Raw genomic sequence first — 19,264 nt, 5'->3', positions numbered from 1 at the left:
ATAGCTGGAACAATAAAAAGTACTGCTTTAAATATGGTCTGTGGAAAGTTGCTGGCATTCATTATGATTCAAATACCACAGAACACAAACAATATTATGCAGAAAGAAAATGAAATTAAACATATCTGCTCCAAGAAAAACAATATCCCCCAACTTGAGTGTGACATTCTGTTTTGGAACCTATCCAAGAAAATGTCAAAGTTTAATAATGAGCCAGATTATCTAATCTGAAGGTTTAGCACTTTAACACTGAACAATGCTTGTTTCACATTTTAAATCAGAAACTAATGCTTAAAAATGTAGCATAATGTACTTTACAATTTACTTAGATGCCAGAGTCCTTTTTTTACTCCAAGTGACTGGATTGACAAATGCTCAGCATCTTAATCTGTCTCTAACAATAATCTGAAGTTTTTTCCAAGGTGAAACTACTGTAAAACAAGTACTGAACACCTTCATGGAAATATTGATGCAATTCCTCTGAAAACACGATTGGTTACTGCTGCCTTCTGGAATCATCCTCTCCCCAGTCTAGTCTATTTTGATATTTCATGGAGATCTTCAATCTATACACTAACCTGGTCTAAATCTACGTAGCTTTTGAGTGAGGTTGTTAGCTGCGAAGGACATTTATTTATGTCGAAAGAGCTCTACTCCAACACCCTGCTCAAACAGGTGACCTTACACTACCTCAGTCATATGGCAGTCCAATCTATTTTTTAATATTGTTGGGGAGTTCACAACCTCCACTGGCAGGCCGTTCCACTGGTTGATCGCCCTCACTGTCAGAAAGTTCTTCCTTATTTCCAGATTGGTCAATTTCCATCCATTGCTCTTGGTCTGGCTGGTGCCCTGGGAAATAGTGTGAATCTCTCCTCTCTGTGACAACCCCTCAAATACCTGTATACTGCTATCATGTCCCCCCTGGCCCTCCTGTTTAGTAGACTATCTGCCCAGTTCCAGCAACCTCTCTTCATATGTCTTGGTTTATCATTTTGGTTGCTAGCTTCTGTACCTTTTCCAGAGTTTCTAAGTCCTTTTTGTAGTGAGGTGACCAAAATTGAATGCAGTACTTCAGGTGTGGTCTGACTAGGGCATTATATATTGGAATATTATATTCCAATATATATATTATATATTGGAATTAGTACTTCCCTAGTCTTGGAGTAAACTGTTGATGCAGTTTAAGATTGTGTTGGCTTTTTTAGCCGTTGCTGCACATTGCTGGATCATATTTAGTTGGTTATCCATCAAAACACTGAGATCTCTCTCACAGTCACTACTGTTAAGTGTGGTTTCTCCCAGTTTGCATGTTGCTTTGAGTTTTTCTTGCCTAGGTGTAGGACTTTGCTTTTCTCGACATTGAACCTCACTTTGTTAGTTTGGGTCCACAGTGTTAGTCTATTGAGATCTCTTTTGTATTTTGAGCCTATCCTCTGGGATGTTGGCTACCCTCACCAGCTTGATGTCGTCTGTAAATTTGATTAGTACATATCAGGGATCTTGATTACATACCAATGATCTCTTTGATACTCACCTCTATTTTTTCTTTCTTTCTTCCATTTCTCTCAAAAGTTATCACATTTTCAATTCAGCAATTAAAAGGAATAATTTGAAAAAGACATCTCATACACTCCTTCTACAAGTTTAATTTCCCCAAATATTAAATTTGATTTAAAGTTAACTAATCCTTACAATACGTATTATTACCTCTTATTTATTTTGACTTGACCTTTATTGTTCCATTACTTACTTTCCTGTGGTGAACTGTGCATTCATTTTGAGAGGTTTGAACAGAAGGTAAATCTAGTGCCTCCTTGTAAAAAATTCCTTTTTGTTCCAGGCCATTCAAAAGGATTTTCTTCAATATCTCATATTGTGGTTTTCCATCATATGTTAAATTAGAGACATTTTTTAAAAATCTGACTATTTCACCTGGAAAAAACATAAGAGACTAGTTAACACACACAAATAATCTAATTTTAATTATACAAGTATTTATTAGATTAAGGTATGTATGTGTCTAGTCCCATGATGGTGAACCTATGGCACGCATGCCACAGGTGGTGCATGTAGCCATATCTGTCAGCACACAAACTCTTGCTCTAGCTCAGTTCCAGCGCGTATGTGCATACCAGCTAGCTGATTTTTAGTTTGCGCGAAGGGTCTGGGAGGGCGTTTTTAGCCTCCGGAGGGCATCTGGGGTTGTGTGTGGCCCTTTTCACTCTCTTCATGCTCCAAGAAAGCCTCTGGAGCCTGGGGAAGGCGAAAAACAGGCCTACTGGACCCACCAGAAGTCACAAAATGGGGAAGGGGGGGATCATGCATGCATGTGGGGGAGGTATGGCGTGGGGGGGGACATTAAATTATGGATATGGCCACATATGTGTGTGCAATAGCACACACATGTACGCTTTCGGCACCTGAGTGAAAAAAGGTTCGCCATCACTGTTCTAGTCCCTCATTTTTACTTTCAACATCATCTAATCAAATGCCTTCGTGATAGAGTATAGAATTTTTCCATTGTACAAAATACACATATTTGATCAGGTTCACAGAATTCAAAGAAATAATGCAAAGTTTATATTGCTTTACCACTGGTTACATCATGGCCCACTTAGGTTCATTCTACTGACCAATTAAACAGATGTGCATTAGCTTAATATAGTTACTTGACAGTTTGGAATGAGTAGCTGAAAAAGTTTTTGTTTCTACAAGACTACAAATAAATACTAACAGACCATCTCTCCAAAATGCTTGCAGTATTCAAACTTATAACCAGAAACCCTCTAGAATGTGTACCAGATAATATTAAATAATATTATCAAGCCTCCAAAAACCACCAAAGTAGTTTCTGTGAAACATCAAGTTAAAAAAAAATCCTTTACAAAAACAAGAGAATGGAATATAAACTCGGAAGACATGCAAGGACATAATACGGGTTACAATAAACAACATAACATAATAATTGTGGGCCAATTTGGGCCAAAAGCATTAATGATTAAAATTATAGAATACCTTCTAATGAATTTATAAATGGTTGGATAGTAAAGGAGACAGGGACATGAAAAAATTATCAAGACACCACAGAAAAACTAAATGAATTATTCTGGAAATGTATGACAATATTCATATTTGAAACGCTAAAATAGTGATATAAATAGTTCCCTGAAATTCAGTTGGCAGGACCAGATGGTATTCAGCCACAGACAAGTCAAAATGTATAAATACCGATCTCTTAACAGTATTAGATGTCCTTAAATCAACCTCTGAATTAGAAAAAGGAAGAGGAAAATTCATCTTTAATCCAAGAAAAGTACCATAGTTAATTGTTTTAGAGAGCAATGTAAGAAGTGATAGGCTGCTTAATTTAATATCTGTTTCAAGCAAACTATTCAAAACATTAGCAAAACTTTTCAAACCAGTAGGACAAACCTTTCTGAAGGTAATTGTTTTTATAGAACAATCCCACTAGGTTCTGGTTCTTCTAAAAGTGTCAACAAGACTCTTCTAAAAGAGATTGCAATGGACATTGTTTACTTGAATTATCAAATACTGATGCCACTGCTGTTCATAATCCGGAGGTGGCTAATTTTGCTGATTACACCAAATAATTGAAGCCACTTAAAACAGATTGCTCAAGAGTTTCCAGCAAGGGGAATTGACATTAAAATAGCATATGTACTCATAGTGATTTATTTAACATTTTAAAACTGCATTAAATAAAGTTTTCCTAACAAATAACTTTAAGGAAGGAGACATGTGTTGGTAAATGCTATTCACTGTACAATTATGGAGACCAAAACAAAAAACCCGACCCATTATCACATAGAGGTTGATAGGATTTTAGCCAGGTGACTGGAAACTGACTTTGTGATTGTGATAGAAACATAGAAACATAGAAGTCTGACGGCAAAAAAAGACCTCATGGTCCATTTAGTCTGCCCTTATACTATTTTCTGTATTTTATCTTAGGATGGGTATATGTTTATCCCAGGCATGTTTAAATTCAGTTACTGTGGATTTATCTACCACGTCTGCTGGAAGTTTGTTCCAAGGATCTACTACTCTTTAAGTAAAATAATATTTTCTCATGTTGCTTTTGATCTTTCCCCCAACTAACTTCAGTTTGTGTCCCCTTGTTCTTATGTTCACTTTCCTATTAAAAACACTTCCCTCCTAGACCTTATTTAACCCTTTAACATATTTAAATGTTTCGATCATGTCCCCCCTTTTCCTTCTGTCCTCCAAACTACACAGATCGAGTTCATTAAGTCTTTCCTGATATGTTTTATGCTTAAGACCTTCCACGATTCTTGTAGCCTGTCTTTGGACCCGTTCAATTTTGTCAATATCTTTTTGTAGGTGAGGTCTCCAGAACTGAACACAGTATTCCAAATGTGGTCTCACCAGCACTCTATATAGCGGGATCATAATCTCCCTCTTCCTGCTTGTTATACCTCTAGCTATGCAGCCAAGCATCCTACTTGCTTTCCCTACCGCCTGACTGCACTGTTCACCCATTTTGAGACTGTCAGAAATCACTACCCCTAAATCCTTTTCTTCTGAAGTTTTTGCTAACACAGAACTGCCAATACAATACTCAGATTGAGGTTTCCTTTTCCCCAAGTGCATTATTTTATATTTGGAAACATTAAACTGCAGTTTCCATTGCTTTGACCATTTATCTAGTAAAGCTAAATCATTTACCATATTACAGACGCCTCCAGGAATATCAACCCTATTGCATACTTTAGAGTCATCGGCAAATAGGCAAACCTTCCCTACCAAACCTTCCCCTATGTCACTCACAAACATATTAAAAAGAATAGGACCCAGAACAGACCCTTGTGGCACACCGCTTGTAACCTATCTGTGCTCAGAATACTCGCCATTAACAATAACTCTCTGATGTCTAAGCTTCAGCCAGCTGCAAATCCATTGAACTATCCAGGGATTAAGTCCAATCTTCACTAATTTATCTATCAGCTCTTTATGTGGAACCGTATCAAAGGCTTTGCTGAAGTCCAGGTAGGCAATATCCACGGCACCACCTTGATCCAACACCTTTGTGACATAGTCAAAGAAATCAATGAGATTAGTCTGACATGATTTGCCTTCAGTAAAGCCATGCTGATTTGGGTCCAATAAGTTATTGTTTTTTAGGTGCTGATTTATCCTCTTTTTGAGTAGAGTTTCCATCATTTTAACTACAACTGATGTCAAGCTAACTGGCCTGTAGTTACCAGCTTCTTCTCTACTGCCCTTCTTGTGGATGGAGGCTCAGTATCAATACTGAGCCAGTTTTCATCTACAAAGAAAGGCAAATTCCATGTTGGCAATCATTAGGAAATATAAAAGTGCTCTTAACATATATATTTTGTAGCAACATACATTTTGCAAAATCATTCTTTCCAAATAAGCTTTAAATGTCTTTAACCAAATAATTTAGGTTTCACCAAACTGAAAAGTGTGCTGGTATATACTATATAATTACTGCATTTCAACTTCTTGTGTGAACATTTTTTCTCAGAATCATAAAGCATGTTAAATTGAACAAACAGAAGCAAGATATCAACCTAGCAGCAACACTGTTCTTTAACAAGACAAAAATAAATATCATATTCAATATCCACTTGTTTCTAACTTACTTTCAAAACCATAATCAGCTACCTATTGTGGGATTTTGATATTTTACAAAAAAAAAATAACATTAGCTATCTATTTCTTTATCTCTCACTGAAAGAAGCATCTCTATGGCATGCCTATAAAGTACACATCCCTCTTTTTCTTTTAGAACTGAGGTCTTCAAACTTGGCAACTTTAACACTTGGGGACTTCAACTCCTAGAATTCTGGGAGCTGAAGTCCACAAGTCTTAAAGCTGCCAAGTTTGGAGACCCCTGTTTTTAGAAAAACATCAAATCAATTAGACTTGAGGTGACCAAATATTAAGGATAGTTCACTTTTATGAAAGGTGTAAGAGACTCTTTTCATTCATGGTAGCTCTAGAAAAGGGGTGTCAAACTCAAGACCCACCCTCCCAAACTCCATTTTTGCTGGCAGAGCACTTTGGCCACCACAGGCACCCTGACCAGAGTGATGTCGAGCTGTACACTCCCACCTTGGCCACAACTACTTTGCCCCCCAAGGTCAAACATAATCCTGATATGGCCCTCAATGAATTTTGTGTTTGACAACCCTGCTCTAGAAGGCATTGCAGGATGTTTTGCCCAGCTGAAGGCAGAGGCAGGAAAATAAGGAGAAAACATTTTGGCTGGGTCCATAGCTCGATGAGCTTGGAGGAAACGGAAGCATATCCTTTTCTACCACTGTGAAGGTGCACCTTTCAGCATTTTCAAGCCAAGTTTGAAATAGAAATATTGGCCATTTGGAGTCATAAACTAGGCAATTTGAGTGGCCATCCTCAAGGGAGAAATATAATAATATTCACATGTGTTTACACTTACCGCAGTTTTCTCCTGCAGGAGGCCACCTTCGTACTGAATCAGGCAGTTCATCAAGAAGCCTAGAACCATAAGAATGAGCCACTTGTGAGATTGGGGGCAAAATGGTAATCCTCCCTTTGGAATCTAACAAATTATTTTCTCTTTGGGAACCAAGAATAGTTAGCAAATCTCCATCTCTTCTATATTAACTCTCCACAGACAGATATTAGACTACACAGAATTATGACCAAGAAAATAAATTCACAAGAGCTCCTGCCAAACTTTTTCTAACTGTAAGACAAGAAATAGTAATAAATGTGCTTTCTTTTCTATTAGAGAATAGATTAATTGCTGCATTTTAAAGAGTTCACCTGATCCCTCCTTGTTGCTCACAAATCCATTTTTATATTGATGGTATTTGATAAATTTGCTATTCCAATGTCTATTCAGTTCAGTGAGGCTTATTCCCAAGTAAGTATATGGAATACCAATCTAAGGTAATTCCAGAATTGCACCAAATCAAGAAAGTTTCCTGCTTAATAAATTTCTAAGTTAAACTACATTCTTTTCTAGAGTAGAATGCTACAGTAAAGATTATGGCCTACCGATGAAACAAACCAATGTGCCTCTTCTACCTTTAAAATTATTTCTACATGGTAAGGACTGAGAAAACCTTGGGATTTGTGGTTATCGCAGCCTTCAAATCTTCTTTAAAAGATTGCTTTTAACAGAGGAAAAATTAAAATATTTAAAAAGAGCCAGACCAAAATTAACCTCAAATGTCCCTATATTTTAGCTCCCCCCCCCCTTCTAGGTAGTCTCCAGTGACTTTCACCTCCTATCCTGACACCATCATCAGCTTTCATACTATTTGGAAGCTGATCTTCAGAAGAAGTCAACATGTTTGTCAATTGCTTGCTCATTCAGGCTTAATCCACTCCAGCCTTCACATATCACTGTGTTAAAACAAGAGGGTGCGTGTGCATACACTCACTCACAAACATACACTTTATAGTCTTTACTACTGGAATGCACCGTACAAATCACTTGTCTAGATCAGTGTCTGTTCCTTATGTCCTAAGGGCAGGAATACAAAGGAAAGAATGCATGGCAGAAGGTGCCCAGTCTCTGCTTGAGCATAGAAAGCAAAAGAGAGATCACCTTTCATAGTTTAAATGCTGTTATGAATCTTGGTTTCTTAGTAGGTTTGGAAATGGTAAAAAAAACTCTTGTAATTCAACAGTTTTAAGTTAGCATTTCTTCAAGGATAATGATTCTGGCTGGAGAATTCTGGGAGTTGAAGTCCATAACCGTATTCCAGAGATAATAGGAAAATACGCCATGAAAACAACTTCTTTACTTCAGCTTTTATGAACTTTAGATTAGACATACATGGCAAACCCTGGGAAAATAGCAAGAAAAGTATTTGGAAAACCAGAAGTTGATGGATGCTTAACACTTTCTTTTGACTGGCATCTCATTTTTCTCTGACTCCACTATTGTAATGTCCAATGTGAGACACTACATGGGCAGAGATCTTAGAATCTCAAGAATTAGATATGCCTCCTTTTCTTCTATCCAGCACTCTCTATCCCATCCACCCAATATGTTTCACCAGACCACTTAAACATCTATCAGTTATTCTCACATAACATATTAAACTTGATTATTTAATTGCTGGGTTCCCTAAAATGCCAGGAGAGAAGGATCAAGCCCACAATCCATTTCATCAGTGTTCACATGTGAACAGGAAGAAAGCAGAACTATTAAACATGTTTTTTGCATTTGTCTTTATACAAAGGGGAAAAAACAGCATCATAAAAACATATTAGGAACACAACTTAAAACAGGGAAGAAAATGGTAAGTGAACACCTCTCTACTCTAGATGAACTCAAATCACCAGGAACAGATGGATTACACCTCAAGGTTCTGAAGGAACTGGCAAACAAGATCTCAGAACCATTGAACTATATCTTTCAAAGATCCTGGAGCATCAGGGAACTGCCAGAGGACTGGAAAAGAGCTGATGCAGTTCCCATCTTCAAAAAAGAAAAAAAAACAGATCCAGGAATCTACAGAACAATCAGCCTGATCTCAATACCAGGGAAGATTTTGGAAAAGATAATCAAGCAATGAATCAACAAACACCTAGAAGCAAACAAAGTAATAACCAAAAGCCAATATGGGTTTGTCAAAAACAGATCATGTCAGACTAATCTTATTGCATTCTTTGACAAAGTGACAAAATTAGTGGACCAGAGGAATGCTTTTAATGTAGTTTACTTGGACTTTAGTAAGGCATTTGATAAAGTAGACCATAACCTACTACTAGATAAAGTAGAAAAATGTGGGATGGACAGCAACACCACCAGATGGATTCAAAGCTGGCTAACCAACTGCACTCAACATGTAGTGCTCAATGGAACGGCATTTACATGGAGGGATGTATGCAGTGGAGTACCCCAAGACTCTAGGCCCAATACTCTTCAACATCTTCATCAATAATTTGGACAAGGGGATAGATGGAGAACTCATCAAATTTGCAGATGACACCAAACTGGCAGGAATAGCCAACACTCTAGAAGATAGACACAAAATACAGAAGGATCTTATCAAACATTGGGCGCTATCTAACATAAGGAAATTCAATGATGAAAAAAGTAAGGTTCTACATTTAGGCAAGAAAAACAATATGTACAGGTACAGTATATCTGGTACATTGCTCAACAGTAGTAGCTTCAGAGGGATCTTGGAGTCCTAGTGGTCAGCCATTTAAATATGAGCCAGCAGTGTGCAGCGGCTGCCAAAAAAGCCAACACACTTCTAGGCTGCATTAACAGGGGGGTTGAATCAAGATCGTGCAAAGTGTTAATACCACTTTATAATGCCTTGGTAAGGCCACACTTGGAATACTGAATTCAGTTTTGGTCGCCACGATGCAAAAAGGATGTTGAAACTCTTGAAAGAGTACAGAGAAGAATAATAAAGATGATTAGGAGACTGGAGGCTAAAACATATGAAGAACGGTTGCAGGAACTGGGTTTGTCTAGTTTAATGAAAAGAAGGACCAGGGGAGACATGAAAGCAGTCTTCCAATATCTCAGGGGTTGCCACAAAGAAGAGGGAGTCAACCTATTCTCCAAAGCACCTGAGGGTAGAACAAGAAACAATGGGTGGAGACTCAACACGGAGAGAAGTTACTTCAGAGAAGGGTGGCATACAAATCTAATTAATAATAATAATAATAACAGCAACAACAACAACAAACAACAACATAGAACTAAGGATAAATTTCCTGACAGTTAGAACAATTAATCCGTAGAATAGCTTATCTCCAGAAGTTGTGAATGGTCCAACACTAGAAGTTTTTAAAAAGATGTTGGATAACCATTTGTCTGAAGTAGTGTAGGGTTTCCTGCCTAAGCAGGGGGTTGGATGAGAAAACCTTCCAACTCTATTGTTGTTGTTGTTATATCACTAGTTCCAGATAACAAGGCTAGACTTTGCATCAGTCACACAATACACACCAATAGGAGATCAAGATTTTGGAACATATAAGGAACAAAATGCTATGCTGGGGAAGCCAGATTGTTTTAATAACCGTGTTACTAGCTTAACAACTGCAGTAATTCACTTAACAACTGTGACAAGAAAAAGTTGTAAATTGAGGCAAAATTCACTTAATCAATGTCTCACCTAGCAATAAAAATGTTGGGCTCAGTTGTGGTCATAAGTCGAGGACTACCTCTTCAGGTATTCAGCCTGTCCTTGTTTAATTGTTTTAAAAATCTATGTACCACATTATGCTTACACCCTATTGTGTGATCTTTGTTGTGCCAAATTATGAGGAGCTGCTTCTTTCCAAATACAGGTGTTTAACCACTACTTGTGGAACTTATGCCACTGCAAAACAAGCTGTACTTATGATTGAGCCTCAGTTTTGGCCCTCGCAGCATCCCTGCAGTCATGTGACAATGAACTGAACACTCAGTGTCTGGCTCACAATTTCAACATCACAGCAGGCTGCAATCACATGATGGCAATTTCCGACGTTCCCTGCTAGCTTCCCATAAGCAATCAATGGGTAGCCAGCAGGAAGAGGTATATGAGGTCCTCACTTAACAACTTGCACACTGTTTGCTTAACAACAGCAACTGGAACTGCTGTTGCTAAAAAGTGTGGTCACATGACATCACACTATATAATTATGTTAATGCAATTCCAGTTCAGTCCTAATTGTCATTGTTAACAGAGAACTATCTGCAGTACTAACAATTTAAGTGGAATAGACTAGCTTGCCTGGGGTCCTCCTGTTGTTTAAGCCAATAATTCCTTTCATTCCAGAAAGACTAATGCATGCATGGCATAAACGTCCAATTAATAATAAATAAAATAAACGCTAGAATCCGAAGCCATGTTTGGCAAAAATCTGGCTTAACACCAGACAACTTTAGCTTCACAAATTCTCCAGCAGATGCTTTCTTCATTCCTTTTGCCCAAAATCCAATTAATTTGAGTTGTCAAATACCCAACACAGTTATTTGGCTTAATACTGCATCTTATCTGACATAAAAGTTATCCTTTCTAATAAATAATAAAGATGTTTCATATAAGAACTGAAAGAGGCGAAACAGAGATGCAGATTTGCAAAACCTTTGCTCTGCATTAGGCTAGTTAGAATAGCATAGCATAGCATAGCATAGCATAGCATAATTGGAAGGGACATTGGAGTTCTTCTAGTCCAACCCTCTACTTAGGCAGGAAACCATACATGACTTCAAACAAGTGGTTATCGATTTGTTAGTTTATATAATGTTGCCTCATACCAAGTGTGCTAGTTAATCAGATAACACAACTTAATGGACAACTCATAAGTACCCAAGTATTTAACCTGAAAATAACCAAATCTGGGCATTCAAAACAGGGGTCTATAATTTGTTCTTCAACCCACATTAGCAAGATAAACATAGGAAATGTTTAATTTAAAAAAAATAAAATCTCAAGATTCTCAAAGAGCATACTGGTATATGTGTGTGTATCGGGTAAAGGGACTTTGTGAAGGAGATGTCATCCTTTCATGGGGTTAACTGTTGAGTGCAGAATTAATAATTTTTAAGGATTACATTGACTGAATACTGAATTGCATTAAGAGGCAGGTAGTGGGGAATTGTAGTGATCAAGAGTTTTAAAGGAGAAAATATTAAACAATACTGTACAAAGTCAACATTTACAGATACAATCTTTATTATCTACAGCCTGCAGGCTAACCTCCCTCCCCCTCTCTGCAGAGAGCCAGTGCCAAACTGAATGTGCAGATTGATTTCTTCAGAACAAGCCATCCCTATTGTGTACCTCTGTTGTGACTTGCCCTATTTAAAACTTTGCTGCCTTTGCCACTTGTAACCCTCCACTGCAACATAGCTGGTATATTATGAGCCAAGAAACTGGCTGTGTGGGGCCCAATAATTCACGTACTTAGGTCCCACAATAAGGGCAGAGAGACTGCCACACAAGTTCCACTTTGCTGGGGCTAATTACATGCTTTAAGGAAAGGAAGCAGGTGGAATTCTAGCTTCCTTTTGTTTTTCACACTTATGAAAGGCCTTTCTGAAAATACCCTTTAAAAAGAAGGGAATAAATTGGAATAAAATTGCATTCAAAAGCAAAGTACCAAGATCTTACAATTAAAACTTATAACAACTTATCAACAACCTTTTTTTTTGTAATCCAATAGTTAATTGATGCCATGTGCAAACATGTGTTCCATTTGTTAAAGGTAATTATACAAAGTCTCTCAAATAAATAGAATATTGTAGTTGCAACTAATAATCGTCCAATTGTATTCAATGAGACTTTGCTGCAGGATTGTATTTCAGAGGTTAGTTTGTATTTTAAAAATTCAAAACACTAAGATTCAAGGCACTAGGATAACCCAGCTGTCTAAGCCATTTCAGGCTGTCAAGAAACACTCCTGTACAGACTGGTTTCATCTATTTAAATTAAAGAGATATGCACTACAGAGTAGTGGAAAACGGGTGGGAATTTGGGTTAAGCGAGGGGGTGCTCAGAACTAGCCATCTCACAATATTGTTGTGACAGCATGTGACCGCTATCTTTGAAAGATAAGTTTCAAGAGTTTCATAAGAATATATTCCTTGGAGAACAAATGGATTCCAATTGTAGGTGAATACATACAGCCCCTTTTGCAGCAAAATTAGTCTGTCAACTTTATGAGGCTCCTTAGACAATTTCTCTAGACTGTATTTGCTTAAGAAAAGTTTGTTCATTGGGGATTAATCCTAGAGCCTAACACAAGCACAACCACACATGGGTCCCCTGATAGTGACTGGGAATGCATTACTGTTATTTGCTCGCAATTTGACCCACACTCACTTGTAGGTAGAGCAGTGGTTTCTCAACCTGGAGGTTGGGATCCCTTTGGGGTTCAAACAACCATTTCACAGGGGTCGCCTAAGACCATGGGAAAAGACAAATTTCCCATGCTGTTAGGAACTAAAGCTTCTATTCTGGCAACTAGGAACATATTTTTACAATCCGACCAATCAGGCGTTTACAGTGGGGGTGTCCCTCTAACCTTCCTGCCAATCAGCTTAAAGCTCTGTTGGGAGAATTGGTGCTAGACTTATGGTTGGGGATCACCACAACATGAGGAACAGTATTAAGGGGTTGCGGCATTATAAAGGTTGAGAACCACTTGGGTAGAGCAACAACTGCAAAAAAAAAAAATCCCACACAAAACAAAACCCCTTGTGCTTTGTCAAGAAAAGGCCTCATCTGTGAACCTCCTGGCAGTTTAGCAGAACCTTCTCCGGTCATCTTCATTAAAGTTGCCAGCTGCTGTCCTTTAGCACAGACAATACAAGAGAGGGGAGGGAAACCATTCAACTCCCTCAGCAATAAGGAGCTTGCTTTCCAATGGATTTTTATAAAAGGGGATCCAATATTAATTAAAATAAGAGCAATAAGCACAGTTAACGTTGACTGTATTCTTGCAATTCTTTCAAGAGTGTAACTTAGGGGCCAATGCTTTCCATCCAAAAATGTATTTTATTTCATGTAGCTATATTTAGGGTTTGCTTTGATTTTCTGAAAGAGGGGGGTTTTTTTCTTTTTGGGGGCAGAGGGGACGAATTGATTCATTACAAAGGGTGATCCCTGCACACATACTTTCCCAACACATACCCACTCATTTCAACCTGTCCCGTTTTGCAGAGTTAGGGCAGAACATCTAATTAAATAAATAACAGGGGTTTTTTTTTACTTTGTTTTTGCAGCCTGCACAGCCTCAGGATGCTTCAAATTCCGCTCCCAGGGTAGACTTCCGCAGATCCACTGCAACATACAGTAGCCCAAGGTTTCAAGGTCCCCTCTTCGGGATGGTGCTAAATTGAGAATTTGAAGGAGGAAAGAAAAATTATTACTGAGCTAGCTTCCCCATCATCACCACCACTTCTTTTTTTAAAAAAAATAAAATAAAACTATAGTAATTTAATGCACTAGTTCAGCAAAAGAGGGAATTGGGCAGAATTATGCCGTGTTTTTTCAGCTGTCCCAGGAACTCCGCACGGCCTGTCTTTTGGCTGCAGTCCACAGACAGGCAGCGATTTGTTGCTCCTGGGGAGGGGCAGCTTCCTCACCTCCTCCATCCCTTTGCTTGCCCTGTCACATGAACTTGATCCCCATGGCCTCTGACATGATCCAGACAGCCCATAACCCGGCACCAACACTTTTTTCCAAGAGCCAGGCAGTAAAACAAAGAAATAAATGTCTGCTCCTAAATTGCTAACACATGTTCCAGGAAGTCCATGGGGTCCACATTGGTCATGCCGAGACCCTTCGAGAGCAGACTAAACAGTGATGGCCTTTCCTGCTCCACTAAACCAGAGATGCTGGATGGCCGACGGCATGACAACAGTGCCCTCTAGTGGGCTTACAATTTGAGCAGCACAATATCTGCACAAAGAGACAGGAATGCTTCTGCATAGCTTGGAAGCATAAATCCCTTGGCTCTTTTTGACTGAAGTGTTCATTCAATTTAAATCTAGCGTTATTTCCAAATTATTAAAAAGCAAACCATTTATGGTAGGTAGAATTTAATAGCAGAGCTAGTATAAGCCGCAAGCTGTCTTAAAGATATGTAAGTTTCTCACTGGCTCTTTCTAGCAACATGCTTCTAAACACTTTATTAAAGATAAAGTAATAAGCAAGGAGACATTAGTTAGACTTGTGAACTAGGTTGCAAGAGAAGCAACACACACGCATACACACCAACAGGTAACAATCATTTTTTCCTTTATTTTTCTAAACAAAAGACAGAATTCTGTACTTGTATGAATATATGCATTGTACATCCATTCAAAACAGTGTTCTCAACTTTGCAATAACAAATAGGGAGAGGATAACATCAGATAAATCGGCCTGATAGAGATGATAGTATTTATAATCCAAGATATCTGGAAGTCTCTGTAACAGGGGTTTTTTTTCCAATTCATAGTTCTGCACTAGGAATCTGAGATACTGACAAGTTCTGTATTTCATTACCAAAATTTCTCAGGTGATTCTGAAAGACAATATTTGATTATAAACTATGGAAGCCTGGTCTAATAGAACTAAATCCATTCTTGGGCAGATGCACAGCTCTTTTTTTATGATGGAAGCACATAAATTTCGACATATTAACTGCTGTTCAACTACTGGATTATGAATCCCTTCAATCTATCAGGATGCTATTTTATTGTCTTGAGGGTCTCTTTTATTCTAAATTAGCTTTCATTCTGTACAAACCCAAAAGCATTGCTTGTGATATTAAAATAAACAAAATCAATCTTCCACATATACAATTGTAGCATTTTAGGTGAATTCCAATAATAAAAATTTAACAAATTACTGTATTCCCATCTATCTCTATAAATGCTATCCTAACACAATCACAATTCTCAAAATGTTAATAAAAATATCACAGATATGAAGAAATCATAGCTAATTTCCTATTATAAAATTACAATCACAATTATAAAAATTGCACTTGTCATCTATCATATAAGGAAAATGTCATATTATAATTAATTCATAGTAAATATCCAGTCACTTAGTGGTCTGTACCTTCAAAAGTGAAACATTAGATAATTTCAATTTGCCCAATTCTGTAAACATGCAACAAAGCAAAAAGTATTGTTGATTTTCCAAATTTTAGATGTACAAGCCCATTTTCCTTTGTTATTTTATATTAATGTCAACCTACAGAATCCCAATATTTTAGAAATAGCATGCTTTCCAAATTCTTCAATCTTTAGGAAAAAGTAAAAAGATTGCTGTTTCTATATTCAATAGAACTATGATAAAATATACATACTAAATATTACTGTCAAAGATAAGGAACAGAAAGAGAATTACTGGAGTCCCCAATTTTTATTCTCAAGAAAAGATAAATCTGTGTACATAAAAGGAGAAAATAATATGTTACATCATTTTAAGATGTCATAAACAAAACTACAATTTGAATAATTTTATGTCTGAAAAATGCCCCACTCTATAATCTAACACTTTTGCAAGGCTATATTTTGCTAACAAAAAGCCAACTTTCATTTAGAATCAGGTTATGGTCATTTTCTGTAGGCAAATAGGCTTTTTCAACTGGAATTGTGAAAAAGAGATACTGCATTTTCTAAAGACCAATAGTTTTTCACAAATAATTTATTTTTAAAATGGGTGAAATTAAAAGTGTAGAATGTTTATTTCTGACTGCTTAATTTTTTTTCCTTCGGGAGTGCTTTCCTGAATAATTCTAAGTCAAATAAATATTGTTGTGTGGTCGACATTTAACAATATAAATCCGGGGTCCCCTATCTTGGCAACTTTAAGACTTGTGGATTTCAACTCCCAAAATTCTACAGACAGCATAGTTTAAGAAGTTGGAGAGTTCTGGGAGTTGCTCCACAAGTCTTAAAGCTGCCAAATTTGAGGACCAAATTTGAAATAGATATACACTTCAAACTTCTACAATCCACTTTTACCTTATCCTAAAAAATGGAAATGAATTCAGCAAGTTGAGAACTTTTGCTTTCAAATTTAACATAGAACATTGAATAATACAGTTGACCTAATCCAATCTTCTGCACAAGTATTTCATTACTATACCATCATTATACCATTTCAGACAAATGGTTGTCCAGTGTTTAGTATGTATAGGCTTGTTCAGTCTACACGGCATTTTATTTTATAACATTTTGCTCTGAAGTGATGCTTGGAAAGGAGGTGTATTGTATCCACTCCTCATATTTATGTGGAATGCAATCACTACCAAACCTGCTAGACGCCTGCCCTCCTCTCAATTAGATGTTAACTTGTAAAGTGCCCTTATGAAAACATTGACCCTGATTGATGATAAAGGGAAGAACTGGTCAGGAATGTTGTTGTTTCTGTTTACTGACCATGTCTTAGAGCTAGTATGGCTAGCATGCTAACTTTGTAGAAAGGGTTAAATAAAGAAAGTAGAAAGAAAGTAAAGCTTCAGTACCGTGCATGGACATTAGTTACTTCTTCATAATGATTTGCTACAAATTTCAAAGAGCAAATATGCTGGAAATGCTTTATGGATTTAAAAAAATCACATTAAATTTATTCTACCCATTCAGAAACATGAAATACACACTGCTTGAGAGAGTGATGGGATTTTTACCACTCATTGAGTTGCCCAGTTGAGTGAGCAACCCATGAACTATCCTAGATCACAAGATGAGAAAAAAGAAAAAAGAAGAGTGCAAGGCTCCAAGCCACCACATCATTTAATCTACTAGTAACAACTATGGTGGGTTCTTCCTGGTTTGGACTGGTTTGCCTGAACCGGTAATGACCTGCTGGTGAAATTACAATGACATCACAAACCACATCAATTAGTGCCAATCCATGGGCACCACGATCTTTAAAAAACATATTTTTAAATTTTTTGAATTTTTTTTCTGTGCATGCACAGAAGCTAAATTTCCACTATTGTGCATGTGTTTGCCATCTTGTTTTTGGCATGTTTATTATTTTTAATGGGTTTTTTTGCACTGTGGATGAATACAGGCGGTCATGTGGCATGGGAGGAAGTGAACCCCCAGCAAGCTAAGTTGGAACCCACCCTTGGTAACAATCCTATGATGCGTTCAGCAGATGTCGCTTCCATCCCATTTCAACTTAGGTGCCAGGGATAGAGCCAGGAATCATGTCCTGTTCCTGGAATTAAAGCTGTTCCTATCTCCAACCATCAATTGTTGGCAACAGTTGCATAAATAGTGCAATCCTGGCATGGAATGAGGTGCATCCTTACATAGGAATGAAGAAAATGAACTAGGCAACAGTTTTAAAATACCCAGCAATCCTTCTGATGACATCAGTCCAGTGGTGGGCTGCTACCAGAACAGCTAATTGCATGCAGCTCCGCAGCTCTGGCGCACCAGTTCGGGATCAAGCACAATTTTGCTTTCCACACCCGTGCAGGTAGAAAAATTTCACACGGGGATGTGTGAGGTCTTTTGCTTCCCCGCAAGCAAAAAACCTTACCGAAACACATGCACTTGGGCATCCCCATGCGAGATTTCGCTACCTTCATAGGTGCAAGAAACTCGATCCTGCACTCACCCGCTAGAGCCGTGGAGCTGCGCACAATTAGCCATTCCGGCAGCAGCCCACCAGTACATCAGTCTAAAGGCATTATTCTATACATGAATCAAAATTTGGCCAAGAAAGAGGAAGGATAAATTCTACCTCTTATAATTCTGCCTTGGTTTTATCTGTAACCAAGCAGATAGAGAAACAACTGTGTTACAAGAAGTCCCTGCTATTAAGTATGAAGTTTCCATATCCGCAAGTGTCCCTATATGAAATATATTTCTCAATGGGACAAAGGGTCAGTAGATATCAGTTCTTTAAAGAGCTTTTAATAAAAACCAAATACCAGACTACATTTATTTTTGTTTGTTTGTTTGTTTGTTTGTTTCTTGATTGATTGATTTGATTTGATTTGTATGCTGCCCCTCTCCGTGGACTCTTAAACTTTTAAAGTACATTTCGATTACAAAATTATATATAAAAAAATAATTTACAAAATTATATATAAAAATAATAATTTAAAACTATAGCAAAAGACTAAGCAAATAAGCTTAATACAAAAAGAAAATAGAGCATTAAAGGCATTTAATATTTCTTTGGCACTGAAAGCACACTAAACCTCAGATATCACAGCTAGGAAAATTCTATCCACACCTACAGAGAGATGCAAAAAAAAAAGGAGGGGAGATTCCAAGGAAGAGTATACATGTCAGGCTGCTCATGTACAAGATTAGGTCCTTGTAACAGATTCAGCAACTCTCCACAATAAGCCTCACCCAAAAAACTCTCTTCCATGCCTAATTTACAGTGCAATGCTGGACAGCTGCTATTCCCTCACAGCCAGTTTCTCTATTGCAAGAACTTTACAGTATCAGGCCAGAGGAGATACCAATACAGCCTGTGTTTAGACTTGTGATATCTTCTCTAAAAATGTGTTGCACCATCAACATGAAATTCAATAAATGATCTGTCTATCTCTGCATTATGTTCAAGTGCATTATGTTCCCAGAATCATACATTCAGTTAAATCATAGCTTCAATATGCAATTAAGTCAAGAGAAAAATGTGGACTTTCAATTAAAAACCATTTTTTATCATGCATGATGTTTCTTGTTGTCAAAGATCTCTGTTTACTTTAAAATCAAGGAGGCTGGATAAAACAGCTTCTTTGTTGGTGAATGGCAGAGCAAATGTTACACTTC

The 19,264-nt window shown here is 37.5% G+C and overlaps 1 protein-coding gene across 2 annotated transcripts in view; it reads right to left on the bottom strand.

The window, feature by feature from the left end:
• The window catches only part of VRK2 (VRK serine/threonine kinase 2), a 65,146-nt gene that overhangs the window by 9,871 nt on the left and 36,011 nt on the right, over window positions 1-19,264 (bottom strand). For both annotated transcript variants that reach the window (XM_070734781.1, XM_070734782.1), the window contains exons 9-11: window positions 13,732-13,852; window positions 6,470-6,528; window positions 1,754-1,935 (exon numbers count right to left, since the gene is read on the bottom strand). In XM_070734781.1, coding sequence (XP_070590882.1) covers window positions 1,754-1,935; window positions 6,470-6,528; window positions 13,732-13,852 — 362 coding nt within the window. The remainder of the gene's footprint in view (window positions 1-1,753; window positions 1,936-6,469; window positions 6,529-13,731; window positions 13,853-19,264) is intronic.

Source organism: Erythrolamprus reginae, chromosome 1 (assembly GCF_031021105.1).
Source record: "Erythrolamprus reginae isolate rEryReg1 chromosome 1, rEryReg1.hap1, whole genome shotgun sequence".
NCBI classification, from domain to species: domain Eukaryota; kingdom Metazoa; phylum Chordata; class Lepidosauria; order Squamata; family Dipsadidae; genus Erythrolamprus; species Erythrolamprus reginae.
This window is presented reverse-complemented; position numbering and strand designations above follow the sequence as displayed.